The sequence below is a fragment of the Pteropus vampyrus genome, unplaced genomic scaffold, assembly GCF_000151845.1.
Source record: "Pteropus vampyrus isolate Shadow unplaced genomic scaffold, Pvam_2.0 Scaffold374, whole genome shotgun sequence".
NCBI lineage: Eukaryota > Metazoa > Chordata > Mammalia > Chiroptera > Pteropodidae > Pteropus > Pteropus vampyrus.
In genome coordinates, this window is record NW_011889155.1 from 198,750 (window position 1) to 212,930 (window position 14,181).

A 14,181-nucleotide genomic window follows, 5' to 3' on the forward strand; every position below is an offset into this window, starting at 1 on the left:
CGGATCATTCTTTGGGGAGTTGTTCTATGCATCGTGGAACAGCACCCCTGGCTTCTACGGCTAGAGGCCACTATCCGCCACCCCCAGTGGTGACAACCAAAAATGGCTCCAGACATTGCTGACCAAGGGCCCTCATTTAAAGGTACTTTGCTCCCCTTCCTCCCTCTTCTCCTTGTCCCCTATTTGAGAAGCTGATCTCAGTGCTACCGAAGAAGAGACAGGACGAGAGGGTGTGGCACCCAGTCGTCTGCCTACACTGATCCCCCTCAGGATCCCGGAGCCTGTGAATGTGTTATCATCATTCTAATCCTGGCCAACCAGGGCTCCCTGGGGACTCAGGTACCCATAGAAGCCCCCTTATTCTCGACGAGCTTGCATTCCGTGGAGGGTAACCCATTCTGCTGTGGCCCATGCCAGTCACACAGCTGGCACTCAATAAATGCTGGCTGGACTGCATCGCATCTGTGTCCCCTAAACCAGTAGTGACACCATCTAAGCCAGACAGATGTGGTCCGAGTCACCTTGGGTCCAGATGTGCCCAGGGGAGCCCAGCTACACCTCGGACATTCTTTTCAGAAGGTTGACAGATCCAAGCTCAATGCCCAGCAAAGTGGCTTTCAGCATCCTTGACCCCAGCCCGTTGGATACCCCGTCCCTGGCCACAGCCCCCTTCCCAGCCCCTCCCCTGCTGCCTCCACATGCTCGACCGCAGGGAGTTAATTCTAGTTCTCCAGGCCCAGGCATGAGGCCTCCCATCGCAGGCTGTTAGCCCGGAGCCCAGCTGAGTGGCGAGAGGCTGCAAGCTTTCAGTCTATAATAGAGTTGCTGAGACAAGCGGAAAACTGCAGCCGAGTAAACAGATAAATAATTGAAACAGTGACAACACATACCTTGCTGCTTTGTGGAGTAACACTTTCATTAGCTGGAGGCAGCACGGACCTGGGGATGCAGGTGGTGGGGATGCGGGCGGGTGGCAGCTGGGAGCCCAGGACACTTGGGTCCAGCTTTTAATCAGCTGTCAACAGCTGGGCACCTGAGCGGGCTCATCTTCCAGCTCAGGCTTTATTATCACTTCCTTGGGCCCTTGACTTCTCTGGGCTTCTGTGTTCCTAGGTGAAATGGGGACGTCCTGGCCTGTCTCAATGGCAGCCAGAGGAGAGGGAGTCCCCCACTCTGCCCCCTTCTCTCCATCCCTCGTGTCAGTACATCGGATTCTCCTCAGCCTTCTCTGGGATCCCCTGGCTCCAGATGTGCTCCATTAATCCATCCTTACACTAAGGCCGGAGGGAGGATCAGATGCCCGCGCCCCGCGCCCCGCCCTCCCGGGTTACTGAGCTCCTTTGCCTCCAGGATCCGGCACATGGTTCACTTCCTTGGGCCTTTCGCCCCACTTCCTCTCCGCTCCGTGCGCTCAGAACACAGTCTACTATCGCTGTTCTTTCCTGCCCCAGGGACTTTGCTCCTGCCGTCCCCTAAAAGCCTCTCACCATTTGCCAGGCTTCCTGATTTTTCTTCAGAAGACAACTTAAATATCTCTTGCTTCAGGAAGCCCCCTGTGACTACCAGGATGGGAGCTGCACCTTCTCTGGGCTCCTCTGCCATTCTGGGCCGACCCTTTGCAAGATTTATCAGAAATTATTGTAATGTGGCTTGTTTGTCTCCCTGAGAGATCTTTGCGCCAGTGATCGCCCCGGCCCCCAGGTCCCCTCCTCCCGTCCTGTCCTGCCTGATCCCTCATTCTGGCTCTTCTCAGGAAGAAATGGCTTTGGGGTCAGGCTGCGACTCCGTGGCTGACTCTGCAAAACACATTCACACTCTGGCTCTGTCTGCAGCTCCCCAAGCTTTGTGTGTCATTTCTGCAAGGCTAACCAGTGGGTTCACAGAGTGGGACCCCCCGGTGCAATGGAAAAGGACAGAGAGACGAGCCAGCCCTGCTCCTTCTTAGCTGTAGGAGCTCAGGAAGTCACTTCGCTTCAGAGCCTCAGTCTGCATATCAACAAAATGGGGATGACCTGGGAGGATGGTAGTGACAGCTGTGACATCTCCCACCAGAGCCTTCTCCAGGGGCGACAGGGCAGTGGGCTTCCCGGCTTCTGCATCTCCGCGGTGTCCTGGGAGCTCGCTCGCTGCCTGGAGGAGAGGTGTGGCCAGGGCTGGCTGAACACTCACCTGTGGCTGCCTCTGCTCTGTTGCAGGTGATGGATGGAGGCACCATCAAGCAGAAGATCTTTACCTTCGATGCCATGTTCTCCACCAACTACTCACACATGGAAAACTACCGCAAGCGAGAGGACCTGGTGTACCAGTCCACCGTGAGGTGAGGGGCTGGGGCCGGGAGGCTGCTGCTCCAGCTCTTTCTCGTCCACCCCGCAATGCTCTAAGGGGTTCTCCGGGTCACCCTCTGTGGGCTTAAAAGACAGGCCTGGAGACTCTGGTGCAGAGGTGGGACCCATCCCTGGAGAGGAGAGGCAGAAAGGGGTCCAGTCAGAGCTCTACGCAGGGAGCAGACCCCTGGCATCGGCCTCCCCAGCCAGCGCTTGCAACAGTCCTCTGAGGTGGTTTTTCCAAACCCCTTTTCCAGCTGAGGTCTAGAGAGGGTGAGCCATGTGCCTGAAGCCACACAGCCAGGAATGCCAGAGCTGGCATGTGAACCAGCTCTGCCTGGCTCAGAAGCCCAGTCAACATGTTCCCCGTGCCCCAAGCCTGACAAGGAAAACAGACCCCAAACAAGGGGCCCTCAGGCCAGGAGCAGAGGCAGGATGGGGAGGAAAGAGTCCTTGGAGGCAGAGAGGCTTAATATGTCTACCCCTCTCCTCTTCCAAAGACTTTAAGGTACCAGATCCCACTCCGGGCCCTGCCACGCTCTGGGTGTATGGGCGCCCACGGCCCCACACGTTCCCTTAGAGGCCCCAGTCCCTTTTATTCCTCTGACCTTTATACTTACTGGGCCCTCTTCCCAGAGTGCCTGTTTCCCTTTGGTCACCTGGTAAACTCATCAGCCTTGAGAAACCAACTCAAGCAGGCCCGCCTGTTGGATGCCTTTTTTAGACACCCCTCACCCCAGCAGATCTGATCTCCCCCAAAGCCACTCCTCTAAGACCCCCCCCCACATGAGAGGGGGGCTCGCTGCATTAATGAAGAATGGCTTCACGCAGGCACTGAATGTGAACAATTTTGCACGCGCGTGCGCGCGCACACACACACACACACACACACACACACACACATGCATGCTTTTTCACACTACACAGCCACTGCTTTGCTTGGTGCCTCATCAGAAAGGGCAGTCTACTCCCAAGCTTGAGGGTGACTGGGCTGCACTGGGCACACGGAGAGATGCTACAGCAGACACACGCTGGCACGCACGATGCTTCATGGGGTGCCTGTAACATTCCCGCTTAGCGTCTTCTGCCTGACCCTCCAGGAGAATGAGGCGCCCCTCTCCAGACCCAGCTCGTGCTTCTCTCTGTGACTATGAACATCAGAAGGACAGAGCACGTGCTCCCCCTCAGCTCTTGTACCCTCAGCTCTCAGCACAAGGCCTGGCACACAGCAGGTGCACAAGGAATTTTGCAAATTGAGTGGGGATGACCCTGGGTGTGCTCCTTGGCCCTTTGAGCCTCAGTTTCTCTGTGGGTAAAATTAGAAAATAGATTAAGATTGCACAGAGCACATGTAGCTGGCAAAGGGACTCTGGCAGGCGGTCCTTCCCTGCCCACTTTTGTAAGAAGAGAAGGTGGGTGTGGTTCCCCTCCGAAGGACCTTTCTGGGCTTCATGACAGGAGCTCAGACCCAGCCGCTTGCTAGGGACAATCTGGTGAGGAGGAGGATACAAAGGGACTCTAAAGAGATGTACGAGTGGCCACACAGGTGTCTTCACTCATCTATTTATGATTTCTCCTGCACCCACTCCTAAAGAAGATTTGGGGTGCCTTAAAATATCAAAGCACACGTAAGACCAGCCAGGGACAATCAAGATGAAAATGGAGGTAAAAGCTCATTTTGGAGAAGAAAATAGTACTATTCTGGGAACCACGGTTGATTTCGCAGCAAGCGCGCATTCGAATCGCCCCAGAAGCCCACCGCTGCCGCCCACCCCTGCATACACTTACTGCCCTGACACTCTGAGAAGCTCCCCCGTCCCCACCCCCAAGCCCATCCCATCCTTTCCACTGCCCCACCCCCAGCCTCAGGTGTGAGCTCTAGCATAACTTCTTAGCTCCGGTTCCTAAGCCAGTAAGGGAACCCAGAGACCATCAGAACACCCCTGACCTCCACCTTCCCATGCTCACTGGAGCTTCCTGGCACCCGTAGACCTGGTTCAGATGCCAGCTCAGCCACTTCCTGCTGACTGACCTTGGACGAGGTCCTTAACCTCTCTGCATTGAGGTCCTCAGCAGACTTCATACAATTGTTGTGGGATTTAAGTGAGATTTAAGTCCAGAAGCCTGAGTTCGAATCCTGGCATCACCCCCTTGCTTTAGCGTAATCTTGAGTTGAGTGGTAACTCGGTCTCTGAAGGGAATGACAACATTAAGAAGCTCACTGCAGCCTCATGAAGATCTGACGAGTTATTTCACATAAAGTCTCGCCACGTTTGCTAAGCGGTGCATGGTCGCCATTATTGCCCAGAAAAAAACTCCTCTTCCTTCTCCAATAGGAAAATAAATAAATTAATTAATAAACCTCACCACCTTCTTCGAAATCTCATCAACCTCCTTCTATACATTTTTTCCTCATCCGATCATCATAAACAGCCCCCTGAACACAGGCACTGTCATGTTTGCTGTTTGCTACAAGTCCTGGTTTTACAGAGAAGGTCAAAGTCAGTGAAGTCAAGGGACTTGCCCAAGGGTCCCCTGCTAAAATGACGTGAACTTGGTCAGACCCCAAACCCACCCCATCTTACCCGGACACCATGTAAGGCCCAGAGAGGGGAGGAGACTTGCCCAAGGTTACACAGCGGCCCTGGCTCGTGGCCAGTGCTCTTCCCCGCTTGCTCCCAGAGCCTCGGTTCCCGTGGTGGTCTTCCAGGCAGAGAGCGCCAAGGGAGAGCGGCCAGCCCTGAGCAGGCCACGCTGGAAGGGAAGGAGGGAGCAGACCCTCTCGGAGTCTAATCGGCTCACACCCGAGCAGCCTCGCTGGAAGGGGCTGCTTCTAGAGGCTATGGGGCCCCATCAGGGCTGGCGGTGGGGAGCAGGACTCCACATTTACATATAAATGAAGATATTTACAAATTAATGCATCTCAGCTCGAGAGAGTCCCAGCTCCACAGCTGTCTGAGCCGCTTCCTCTTCAGCTGGGGAAAGTGGAAAAAGGAGGGTGAGGAGATTATCAGGAATTGGCAGAGAGCAGTTTCCTGGCAGCCGAGAGGAACCCCAGGGGCTCCCAGAGCTTTTCCTCCCGCTGGTGGGGTTCCCGGAGGTGTGGGGGTTGGGTTGGGTGGCAGGGCTTCTGCCCGGGCGTGAGGATGCAGTCATGGCTGACCTTCTCAGCTGGAGTGCCAGGGAGCTGACGTCCCAGAAGCCTTGACCAATGACCGATGGGGGTACCGCATCTCCACTGTCCCTCTCTCCCAGCCCCCCACAGCCGAATTCCCCAGCAGGACTGAGACTCAGCAGCCTCCCCAGAACCTCCATAATGCACCTGAGTCAGCTTTCTTCCCTTCCTGCTCATTTTCCATTCCCCTTCCAGCTTCCAGGGACATCGGCCCAAATAAACCACTCGCTCCTCAATCTTTGTCTCAGGGTCTGCTCCTCAAGGACCTCCTAAATGGGGAGGTATGATACGGGTGACAGTCCCACAAGCTGGCTGCCTGCACACCCACTCCCCTCCACGCCTGCCCTCTCGCACCCCATTCACCTGTCCCGCCAAGCTGGGCACAGGTACAAGAGGACCAATGGACCCCATTGGAGAGGGGATGATCGTGTGGGCAAAACTCATTGGTCCCTGCAGAATATGGCTATCCCCGGATAGCAGCCATGACTCTCTTGGCTTCAACCTCTCCTACTCCACAAACGCTGTGCCTTTCATTTCCCATAGCCCTAGGCAGTCCCTTGTCTCATTCCATCAGCTCAGGGTGTCATGAAGAGCACCAGGCAAGTCCCACTGGCCCTATTTTGACGGTGAGGGAAATCTAGACTCCAGGGGGAAGTGTGCTCCCGCCCCTTGCACACTTTGCCCACCTCTCTTTGCCAAGGCCGTACTCATCTTTTCAGATTCAGCTCAAAGGGCGCTTCCTCCAGGAAGCCAGTCCTGACTGCCCACACTGGGTCATATACCCCAGCGTACTTCCCCTCATGTACGTACCGCCCTGACACTAGGTATTCAAAGTCTTCCTCCCCGACTAGGCCAGAAGTCCCATGATGACAAGGACTGAGTTCGATGTCTTCACCACCGTCTCCCCAGCCCCCGGCCCAGCACGGCCCTCCTCCTTGGCCACGCGTGTCGTGGTCGATTTGTAAATATAGATGAGTTAGTGGTGAGGCTGTGGTTCTTTCCTGGCAGTACTTCCTGCTGTCAGATGAACTAAGAAGAAGTAAGTCGGGCCTCTGAGCCTTCCCCCGACATTTGCATCATTCATTCATCACAGGGAATTGAGCAATCGCTATATGTCACGGACGGCGCTAGGGACAAAATAGTGAACAGGACATAATCAGACTTGCTCTTGTGAGGTTTACGATGTAAGGGGTGAGTAGAACAGACGATAAAAATATATATAGAAAAATTTTTGCAATTGGTGATGAGTGCGGTGGAGGAAATAAGGTAATATGACAGAGAATGATGGGAGTAATGTGGGTACTATAAGGTTTCTCATAGGAGACAACATCTCGGCAGGGATCTATAGGATAAAAAGAAGCCAGACAGACAGGGTTGCAGGTAGGGAGGACATTTCAGGCAGAAGGCACAGCAAGTGCAAAGGTCCTGAGGTGAGAAAGAGCTTGGCCTGGTTTGGAGCTGCCAGAGAACCCGCATGGCCAGAGTTCAGGAAGCAAGGAAGTAAACTGTCATTTATTTTCAGCGTCCTGGTTGAAAAAAGCTCACCCAGGTTGCTGACCGGAGGGCGGGTCGGAAGTGCCAGGGAAGGAGGACAAAGCACCCTGACACTAAGTGTTCGGAGTCTGGGGACAGGGAAAGAAGTCTCTTCACGGGCCTCAGGACTTAGTTTCCAAAGCTGAGTGAAGCTGGGAGGGGGAGCTGGATGCCTCCCTGGGCTGGCAGTGCCAGGCGGCAAAGGTGTGGCCGGAGAGCCAGCTCTCAGCGGCGTCTGATTTCCGACTGGCGACCTTGTGAGCATGCGCCATCCTCGAAAGCTAAAGGAGGTTGCGAACAGCTGGGTGGATGGGGTGGAGCCTGGGGGCTTCGTGGAGAATGTGAGTGCACAGTTAAACCTTCCTGATTCATACAGATCAGGGGAGGGAGGTGTGGGAGAAAGCAAGTAAATGAAAACAGAGCCAGGGGGATCCTGGGCCGGGAAAGAAATGCCACTTCTTTTATTACTTTGAGATGCAGCCGTTCGCATATTCACTCGCGCGCGCATGTCGAGCATTTCTTTGCTGCATCTGAGGCACAGAGCTGGGGGCACCGTACCCCACGAGGGTGAAGGTGGAGCCCCTGCCTCCACGGAGTTTACAGCCTGCCCCTCCCCCACCCGCATTGGCTTATCAGCTCCTCCGAAGGCTGCGCTACATCTTTTCATCTCGGTAACCCCCGAACCGACTTGGCATTTAGAGAGGAACAATAAATATTTGTGGAATGAAAGGAGAGAAAGGGGAGATAAAACACGGAGATAAATAGCTAACAATTCAAGTAATAAAGTGATAGCTGTCATAGGAAAGACTCAGATATAACGCCGTGATGAATCAGCGATGGAGAGACTGGGGAAATCATGGAGAAGGTGGCATTTCAAGGGGCCCTAGAGCGTAAGTAGGTTTTAGACAAAGAGGAAGCAGGAGCAGATGCTCTCGGTGGAGGGCACTGTGTGTGCAACCCAGGTGCGGGGTAGGCAGTGCTTACGTCCTGATGAGGCCGCTCCGAGCAGGCAGACATAGGTTTCAAAGGAGAAGCCCTCTGGAACCTGTTCAAACGAAAAAATATGTAGTTGGTTTTTAAACACACATGAACTGTCTGGTCCAAAGAGCAGAGGGGTTTGTTTCTCTTGGAAAAGTTAAGTGTCCCTTCTGAGTCTCATTCATTAGCGCACAGGGCAAACTCTTCACCGTCTCTCTTCTTACAACGAAAAATGCCATCTGACCCTCGTTGACTTCAAAATCTGAGCCCCGCAGCTCCTTCCTCCCTCTGCATGTTATCATGAACCAAATAACTTTTTCCTCACATATACACAGCACATGCTGCTTGCTCACGAAATGGTCAGCCATCTGTCCATTCATTTGACCACTCAGTAAACACACACCAAATACCTACTATGTGCTGGGCTGGTGCTAGGCACTAGACAACAGGACAAACACAGGCCTTGCCCATAGGAATGGACAATCGAGATTGCACCCAGTTCTTGACGCACTACACACCCATGCCTCTCTCTCTTCCACCCAGAAATCACCCAGGAATTCAAACGAGCCAGAGTTGTAACGACATTGGAAGAATAACCTTGAGCTCTTTCCGGCACTTTATTCATAACAAATTTCGCTTCTTAGTTGCATCAGAATTGAACATCCCAGATCTTCCAAGTGAGAGCCAGGATCCCATCTCTAAACCAAGGGATGTTTCAGGAAAGAGGGCTGCAGTTCTCCTCCCAGCCACAAGGGGACTTTTGAGCAGGCTGCAAGTTAGTCACCTGAGCAAAGAGCCACCCTTGGTGGTGTCTACACTGCAAGCCAGTCCTGGATCACCTGCATTAAGATTACCTTGGAAATTGCTTTAAAAATACCAATTCCTGGGCCCCACCAAGACAGAATTTGATTCAAGTGCTCTGGAACAGGGCCTGGAAAATCAGTCTTTTAAAAAGTCTTCCAGGTAAAGATGTTGGCAGCGAGATTTGGAAAGCTCTGCTCACACAGCACCTTCCATCTGCTACGATGTGCAGATTCTGGCCAAAGATTTCAGCAGGAAGCTGCAAGGCACAGATAATTCTAGTTGCTGCTGGCAGCCAGTGGCTGACAGATGATTGCCCTAAGCCCCCTGGGGCCAGACCCATTTGTGTTGAAGATGACAAAATAGCTGGACCAGCCAGTGACCTCCCAATTCAGAGTGACCTCCCAGGCACTGACCAGTCCCAAAGCCTGGGCCACCCTCAGTGTCCAGCTACGACTAGCTATCAGAAGACTGGCGCAGTTGACAAGGAAGTGAGGCCTTGATTGGGGGGTGGGGGCCCGGGAGCAAGGTGCCCTGTCTATAACTCTAACTCTCTGACCAAGGCGTTCTCCCCAAAGGCAGAGTGTGCCTGTGCTCTCTGATCCAGAATCCTTGCTGGACCCAGTCCTGGGCCTCCCAGCCCCGAGCACCAATTAGAGAAGGGAGAGTTTCTGCCCTCACCCCCGGTTGTCAGGGCTGCAGGCAGCGCTCTACAGAGACTACCAGAATCTGCTCCCGGCCTTCCTCTCTGGGTTGTGTCTGTCAGGGCGGGACCCTCCCTTCTTCACGGGGGCCTATGATGGAAGCCCAAGGCCTCAGTAAAGATTGGTTGAATCAATCGGCTGACAGGTTATCCAAATGTGGAATTATCATTTCAAGCAGTCAGCAGAACTCTTTCCCATCCTTCATCTGGTTGAACCCTCATGACCACCCCGTGGAGTGCAGATCTCAGACTTATCGAATCCGGTTGTATAGATGATGACAGGGAAGAACAGAGAGGTGTGGTCGCTTGTTCAAGGTCACACTGTTGGAGCATGGTAAGGGCTGGGTTCCCACACAAGCTGTGGTATTCCATGGGCCATTGGAGCCATATTAGATCCCTGGACCAATGAGTGCAGGCTCATTCAGCAGTCATTGAGTGTCTACCCCATGCCAGGAACTGGCAGCTCAAGTGACTCAGTGAGGGCATGTGACCTTGTGTCTTAATCCTGTTGTAAACTTGCGTGTGAGCACGCGCGCGCGCGCGCACACACACACACACACACACACACTCCACGCTGGATCATTGGCCCGAGTTGCTTGGTGCCTCCAGGTAGGAAGCTTCCAGAGTCAGTCACCACCTTACAAATAGCCACCGCCTGGCAGTTCCAAGCCCCCAAATGCCCTGGCCAAGGAGACCAAGTGATGCCCAATCCAGGCTCCAGGAGCGGGACTCAAGGAGTCTCTGCGACTTCAGCTGGCAGCATCAGTTCCATTGACTTGCTGAGAAACCCATTTATCCTAACACACTTCCGCTGCTTTGCCTACATCCCCAAGAGTGGGGCGCCCTCCCCGGCTCCCCAACTCTCCACCTGCCCCTGACGCCTGCTCCCTCTCCCCGACCCTTCTCTTCCCGTTGACGTCTCAGTGCCCACTTGTCTCCTTCTCCAGCAGTTGCCTGTCCTTCTCGGCGGTATTGGAGCTCAGTAGTGCTGCCAGGCCCAGTTCAAATACCCTGGCATGGTCCTCACTGACCCCCACCCACTACACCACCACCCCCCCTCCTGAGAATCAGTCGTGCTCCGGGAGCACGCTGCATCAAATTTCCGCTCTCCTTAGGCCAGGTGACAACCCGCTCACACGAATGCCGCCCCCGCCGTGGCCACGAGCAGCCCAGGAGGGCACCTTCCTTCTCCATGGCCCAGTTCCGCTGCACAGGCTGGTCCTCGGCGCTCCCCCAGGGGACTCCTCCCGAGTCCCCTCACTTCCCACCCCTGAAGGCCAACCCTCTTCTCTTTTTGTCCTTCAACTTTTAGTCTTTCCTTCGCTTCTGTGGTTTTCCTTTCTTAGGGCAATATTCTTCTTCTCTTGACTTCTCCCCCTCGCAAGCTCACACGCGTCGCGTGGGCTTTGTCCTCTCGTGCTGTGCACACAGACGTGCACACGCTCACACGGCGCTTTGCTTCTCTCCCTGCACATCCTCGCATCTCTTGGCTTGGAGGCCCCCTGTGCCCCAGGATCCTCCCAGCAGCACAGATCCTGGATCCCACGGTTCCAGAGGCCCCAGAGACCCAGGATCATCCAGTGGGTCCCTGTTGCACGTTGAGGGTGGGGGTCAGGGGCACTTCTCCACCGTTGGGTCTTGGGTTCCTGGAGACCCTTGATGCAGGGGACTGAGATGTGCTCTGTGGAGTCCATAGCTGCTACTGAGTAGCCTCCTCCACTCACCTGCCCCATTTCTCCATTTGCCCCCAGGCCCACGAGGAGGCCTCTGGGACCCCCAGACCGCTCCCTTCTCTCACCAGTCTTTCTCCCCTGGGGAGGGAAGTGTTTGCAAAGCTGTCTGCTGCCCTCTGGTGATACACTGGGGTATTGCAACTATGGGGAGTGTCCCCGGCCTGTGGCCCCCATTCACCGAGAGTCAGTCTTGTCCTTTAAGAGTAAGGACTCTCCTTTCTTCATCTCTGGGGACTCAGGGCGCCCAGCACAGGGTCTCAGTAGAGATATGTTAAATAATGCGCTGACAGGTTATGCAAATGTGGAATTATTATTTCAAACATTTAGCAAAACTCTTTCCCATCCATCATTAGCTTAAACCCTAATGATAATTTCATGAAGTACAGATCTGAGATCTTAACTACCAGGATCAGGCTCAGACCAGAGAGAGGAAGTGACTAGCTTATCAGCTGGGAGAGCTTCGCCATCAGGTGGAACTTTCTTTCCCTGGGGGGCCTCCCCAGCAAGGCTGAGCCCCTGCACTGATGGAATGGTGGGAGGTGGGGGGTAGGTCTCTGCGGCAACCTGTTCCCTCCTCTGGGTAGCAGTTTGCCTGTTATCAGAAGGCTTCAGGAGACAGTGTCTTCACCCAGAATCAGCTCTAAGGAATTGCAAGGCCAAGGTCAGGCAGCTACCTGGCAGGATGAGGAGAAGGTAATTCTGATACGTGTCCCATGTACTATGACATGTTTCAGCCACCTCGGGTAAGGGCTTGCCCTAATTACACATTTGCCATTTAAGAAGTGTTTCTTTGTTAATCATAGACGTCAAGACACGGGTGTAAACAAGGGAGGTAAGGTCCTTGTCCCCGTGGAGGTGACATTCCCGGGGCTGTGCTAGCAATATAGGGAGAGTGAGGAGAGGGGGTTCTGTGCAGCCTGGGTGGTGAGATGAAGCAGCCAGGCAAAGACCAGGGACTGCGCATTCGGCAGAGGAGAAAGCCAGGGCTGGAGACGGCGCCGAGCTTCACGTGCCAACTGAGAATAGAAAGAAGCTCAGAGGGGCTGGGGGCTGAGGAATCTCGCAGGAAGTGTCGGGAGGAGGAGAGAAATCGGCAGAGGCCAGGTCTCATGAAGCAGGCCTCTTGAACTTGACGGTGCACGGGAGGCACCTTGTCAGAATGCAGATTCTCGTTCAGTGGGTCTGGGATGGGGCCCGAGTGCCGTCTCCCAAGAGAGCCCGTGCTGCTGTCCAGGTCTGCGCAGATGCCCCCGTCCCAGCCAGTTTGTGGGAACTTTGCAGGGCTGGTGGGGGCACAGGTTTTAATTTTTTAAATCTACCAAGGTGATCCCATTATGCAGGCCAGTTGGAGAACCACTGTTGGAGAACATTCTGGGTGTTAGAGTTTGAATTATATTCTAGGAGTGATGAGGAGTCATCGAAGTTGGTCTTGTTTCTATTTGTGTGTAGTAAAAAGATCCACCTTACCTATTGGGGAGAATATGAAAGTGCAGGCGGGGAGACCAAAGAGGGGAGGTGGTGATGGGCTGGCTGGGAGGGAGGTGCAGGGGGGGAGACGGGATGGGAAAAGACTTCGGGAGCAGAGAGTTGACGGCGACCTCCAGGGCCATGGTCACAGCACTTAGGTGGAGGGGTTTTCCCTCCTGAGATGGGGTGACCAGTGAGGACCGGCTAGGGCTAGGGGTAGGCTGCAGGATTCACGAGTCCTGTCTGGACCAGGTGAGGCATGTCTGTTAGACACTCGAGCAAGCAGATCGGTCGAAACACAGAGCAAGGGAGAGGTTGTGATCAGATACAAATGTGGGAGCCAGCAACACACAGATGCCATGTAAAGTCACTGTCCCCTCCACACTCGGGACGGTGCAGCCAGCAGTCTTCAGGCCTCACCAAAGCCACGCCCCTCATTTTCCATATGGGAAAACAGAGGCCCAGAGACTGTGGACGACTTCCCTGAGGTCACACAGCAAGTCAGCCATGGAACTAAATCTCAACTTCTAACTCCTAGGTGGGGGGTCATTTCTACTCCCAGAGCTCAGTGCAGCTCCCCACCACCACAGTTCCCAGGACGGAGCTGCTGAGATGGCAAATAATTTATATATCTGCAGTCAGAAAATGCGAGCTGTTAGAAATTATCTACAAACACACACACACACACACACACATATGCACACACACAATCTTTTTCCTTCTAAGTAAAAAATCAGTAACCGGCTGTCAGCTTTATTACTAATTACGCAACTACTTTATCGCTGGTATTAAAAAAAATTGAAGGCTAAAAATGTCCGGGAAAGACTTAATTTAGTAAACAGTTCAGAACAAAGTATTTGTCGCTGTAGTATTTCTTCACATTAGAATCTGCTCTGGGTGATTCAAACCTCCTCTTTACTATATTATTGCAATCTAATAAAGTTCCCAGGTTCTGGGAGAATCTTCTTTGCCTCAGAAGGAAACTGTGATTTGGGAGGTAAGGATTGGGTGGGACCGAGGGAGGATGGCAGGGAGGAGGGAGTCTGGTGAGCGAAAGGTCCTCGAAAAAAAGCATGGCTGGGAGAAAGCAGGAGATGTGAGTGCACTGCAGAGCTCCGAGCGAGCTTCCGATCGTGGGTGGATGGATGGATGAATGAGGAGGAGCTCCCAGCTGAATCACCAGGTTGTTGCAGAGCTGAGTCAAGGAAAAGGAGTCACCCCAGACTTGCCATTGCTAGAGATAAAGGAGCAAAGGTCGGGTGGGCCATTCATTTGCCTTTTGCATCAAATAGGTACCTGTTATCCCTCTTTGCAACCGAGGGGATGAAGCAACACCACACAGGCGGCAGGGTAGGGAGGTCTTTCTCATTTTACAAAAAGCAAAGAAGTTGAGCGACTCGCCCAAGGTCACACGGTCCCGTAGCAACAGAGAAGCCGGGGCCCAGGCTTCCTGATGTCCAGTCAAGC

General features: G+C 53.9%; 1 protein-coding gene across 1 annotated transcript in view; it reads left to right on the plus strand.

Annotated features, from left to right (window-relative positions):
* IGSF21 (immunoglobin superfamily member 21) overlaps nt 1-14,181 on the plus strand; it is a 133,605-nt gene that overhangs the window by 60,089 nt on the left and 59,335 nt on the right. Inside the window, exon 2 of the mRNA XM_011379759.2 lies at nt 2,196-2,317. Within this exon, the coding sequence (XP_011378061.2) occupies nt 2,196-2,317 (122 nt within the window). The remainder of the gene's footprint in view (nt 1-2,195; nt 2,318-14,181) is intronic.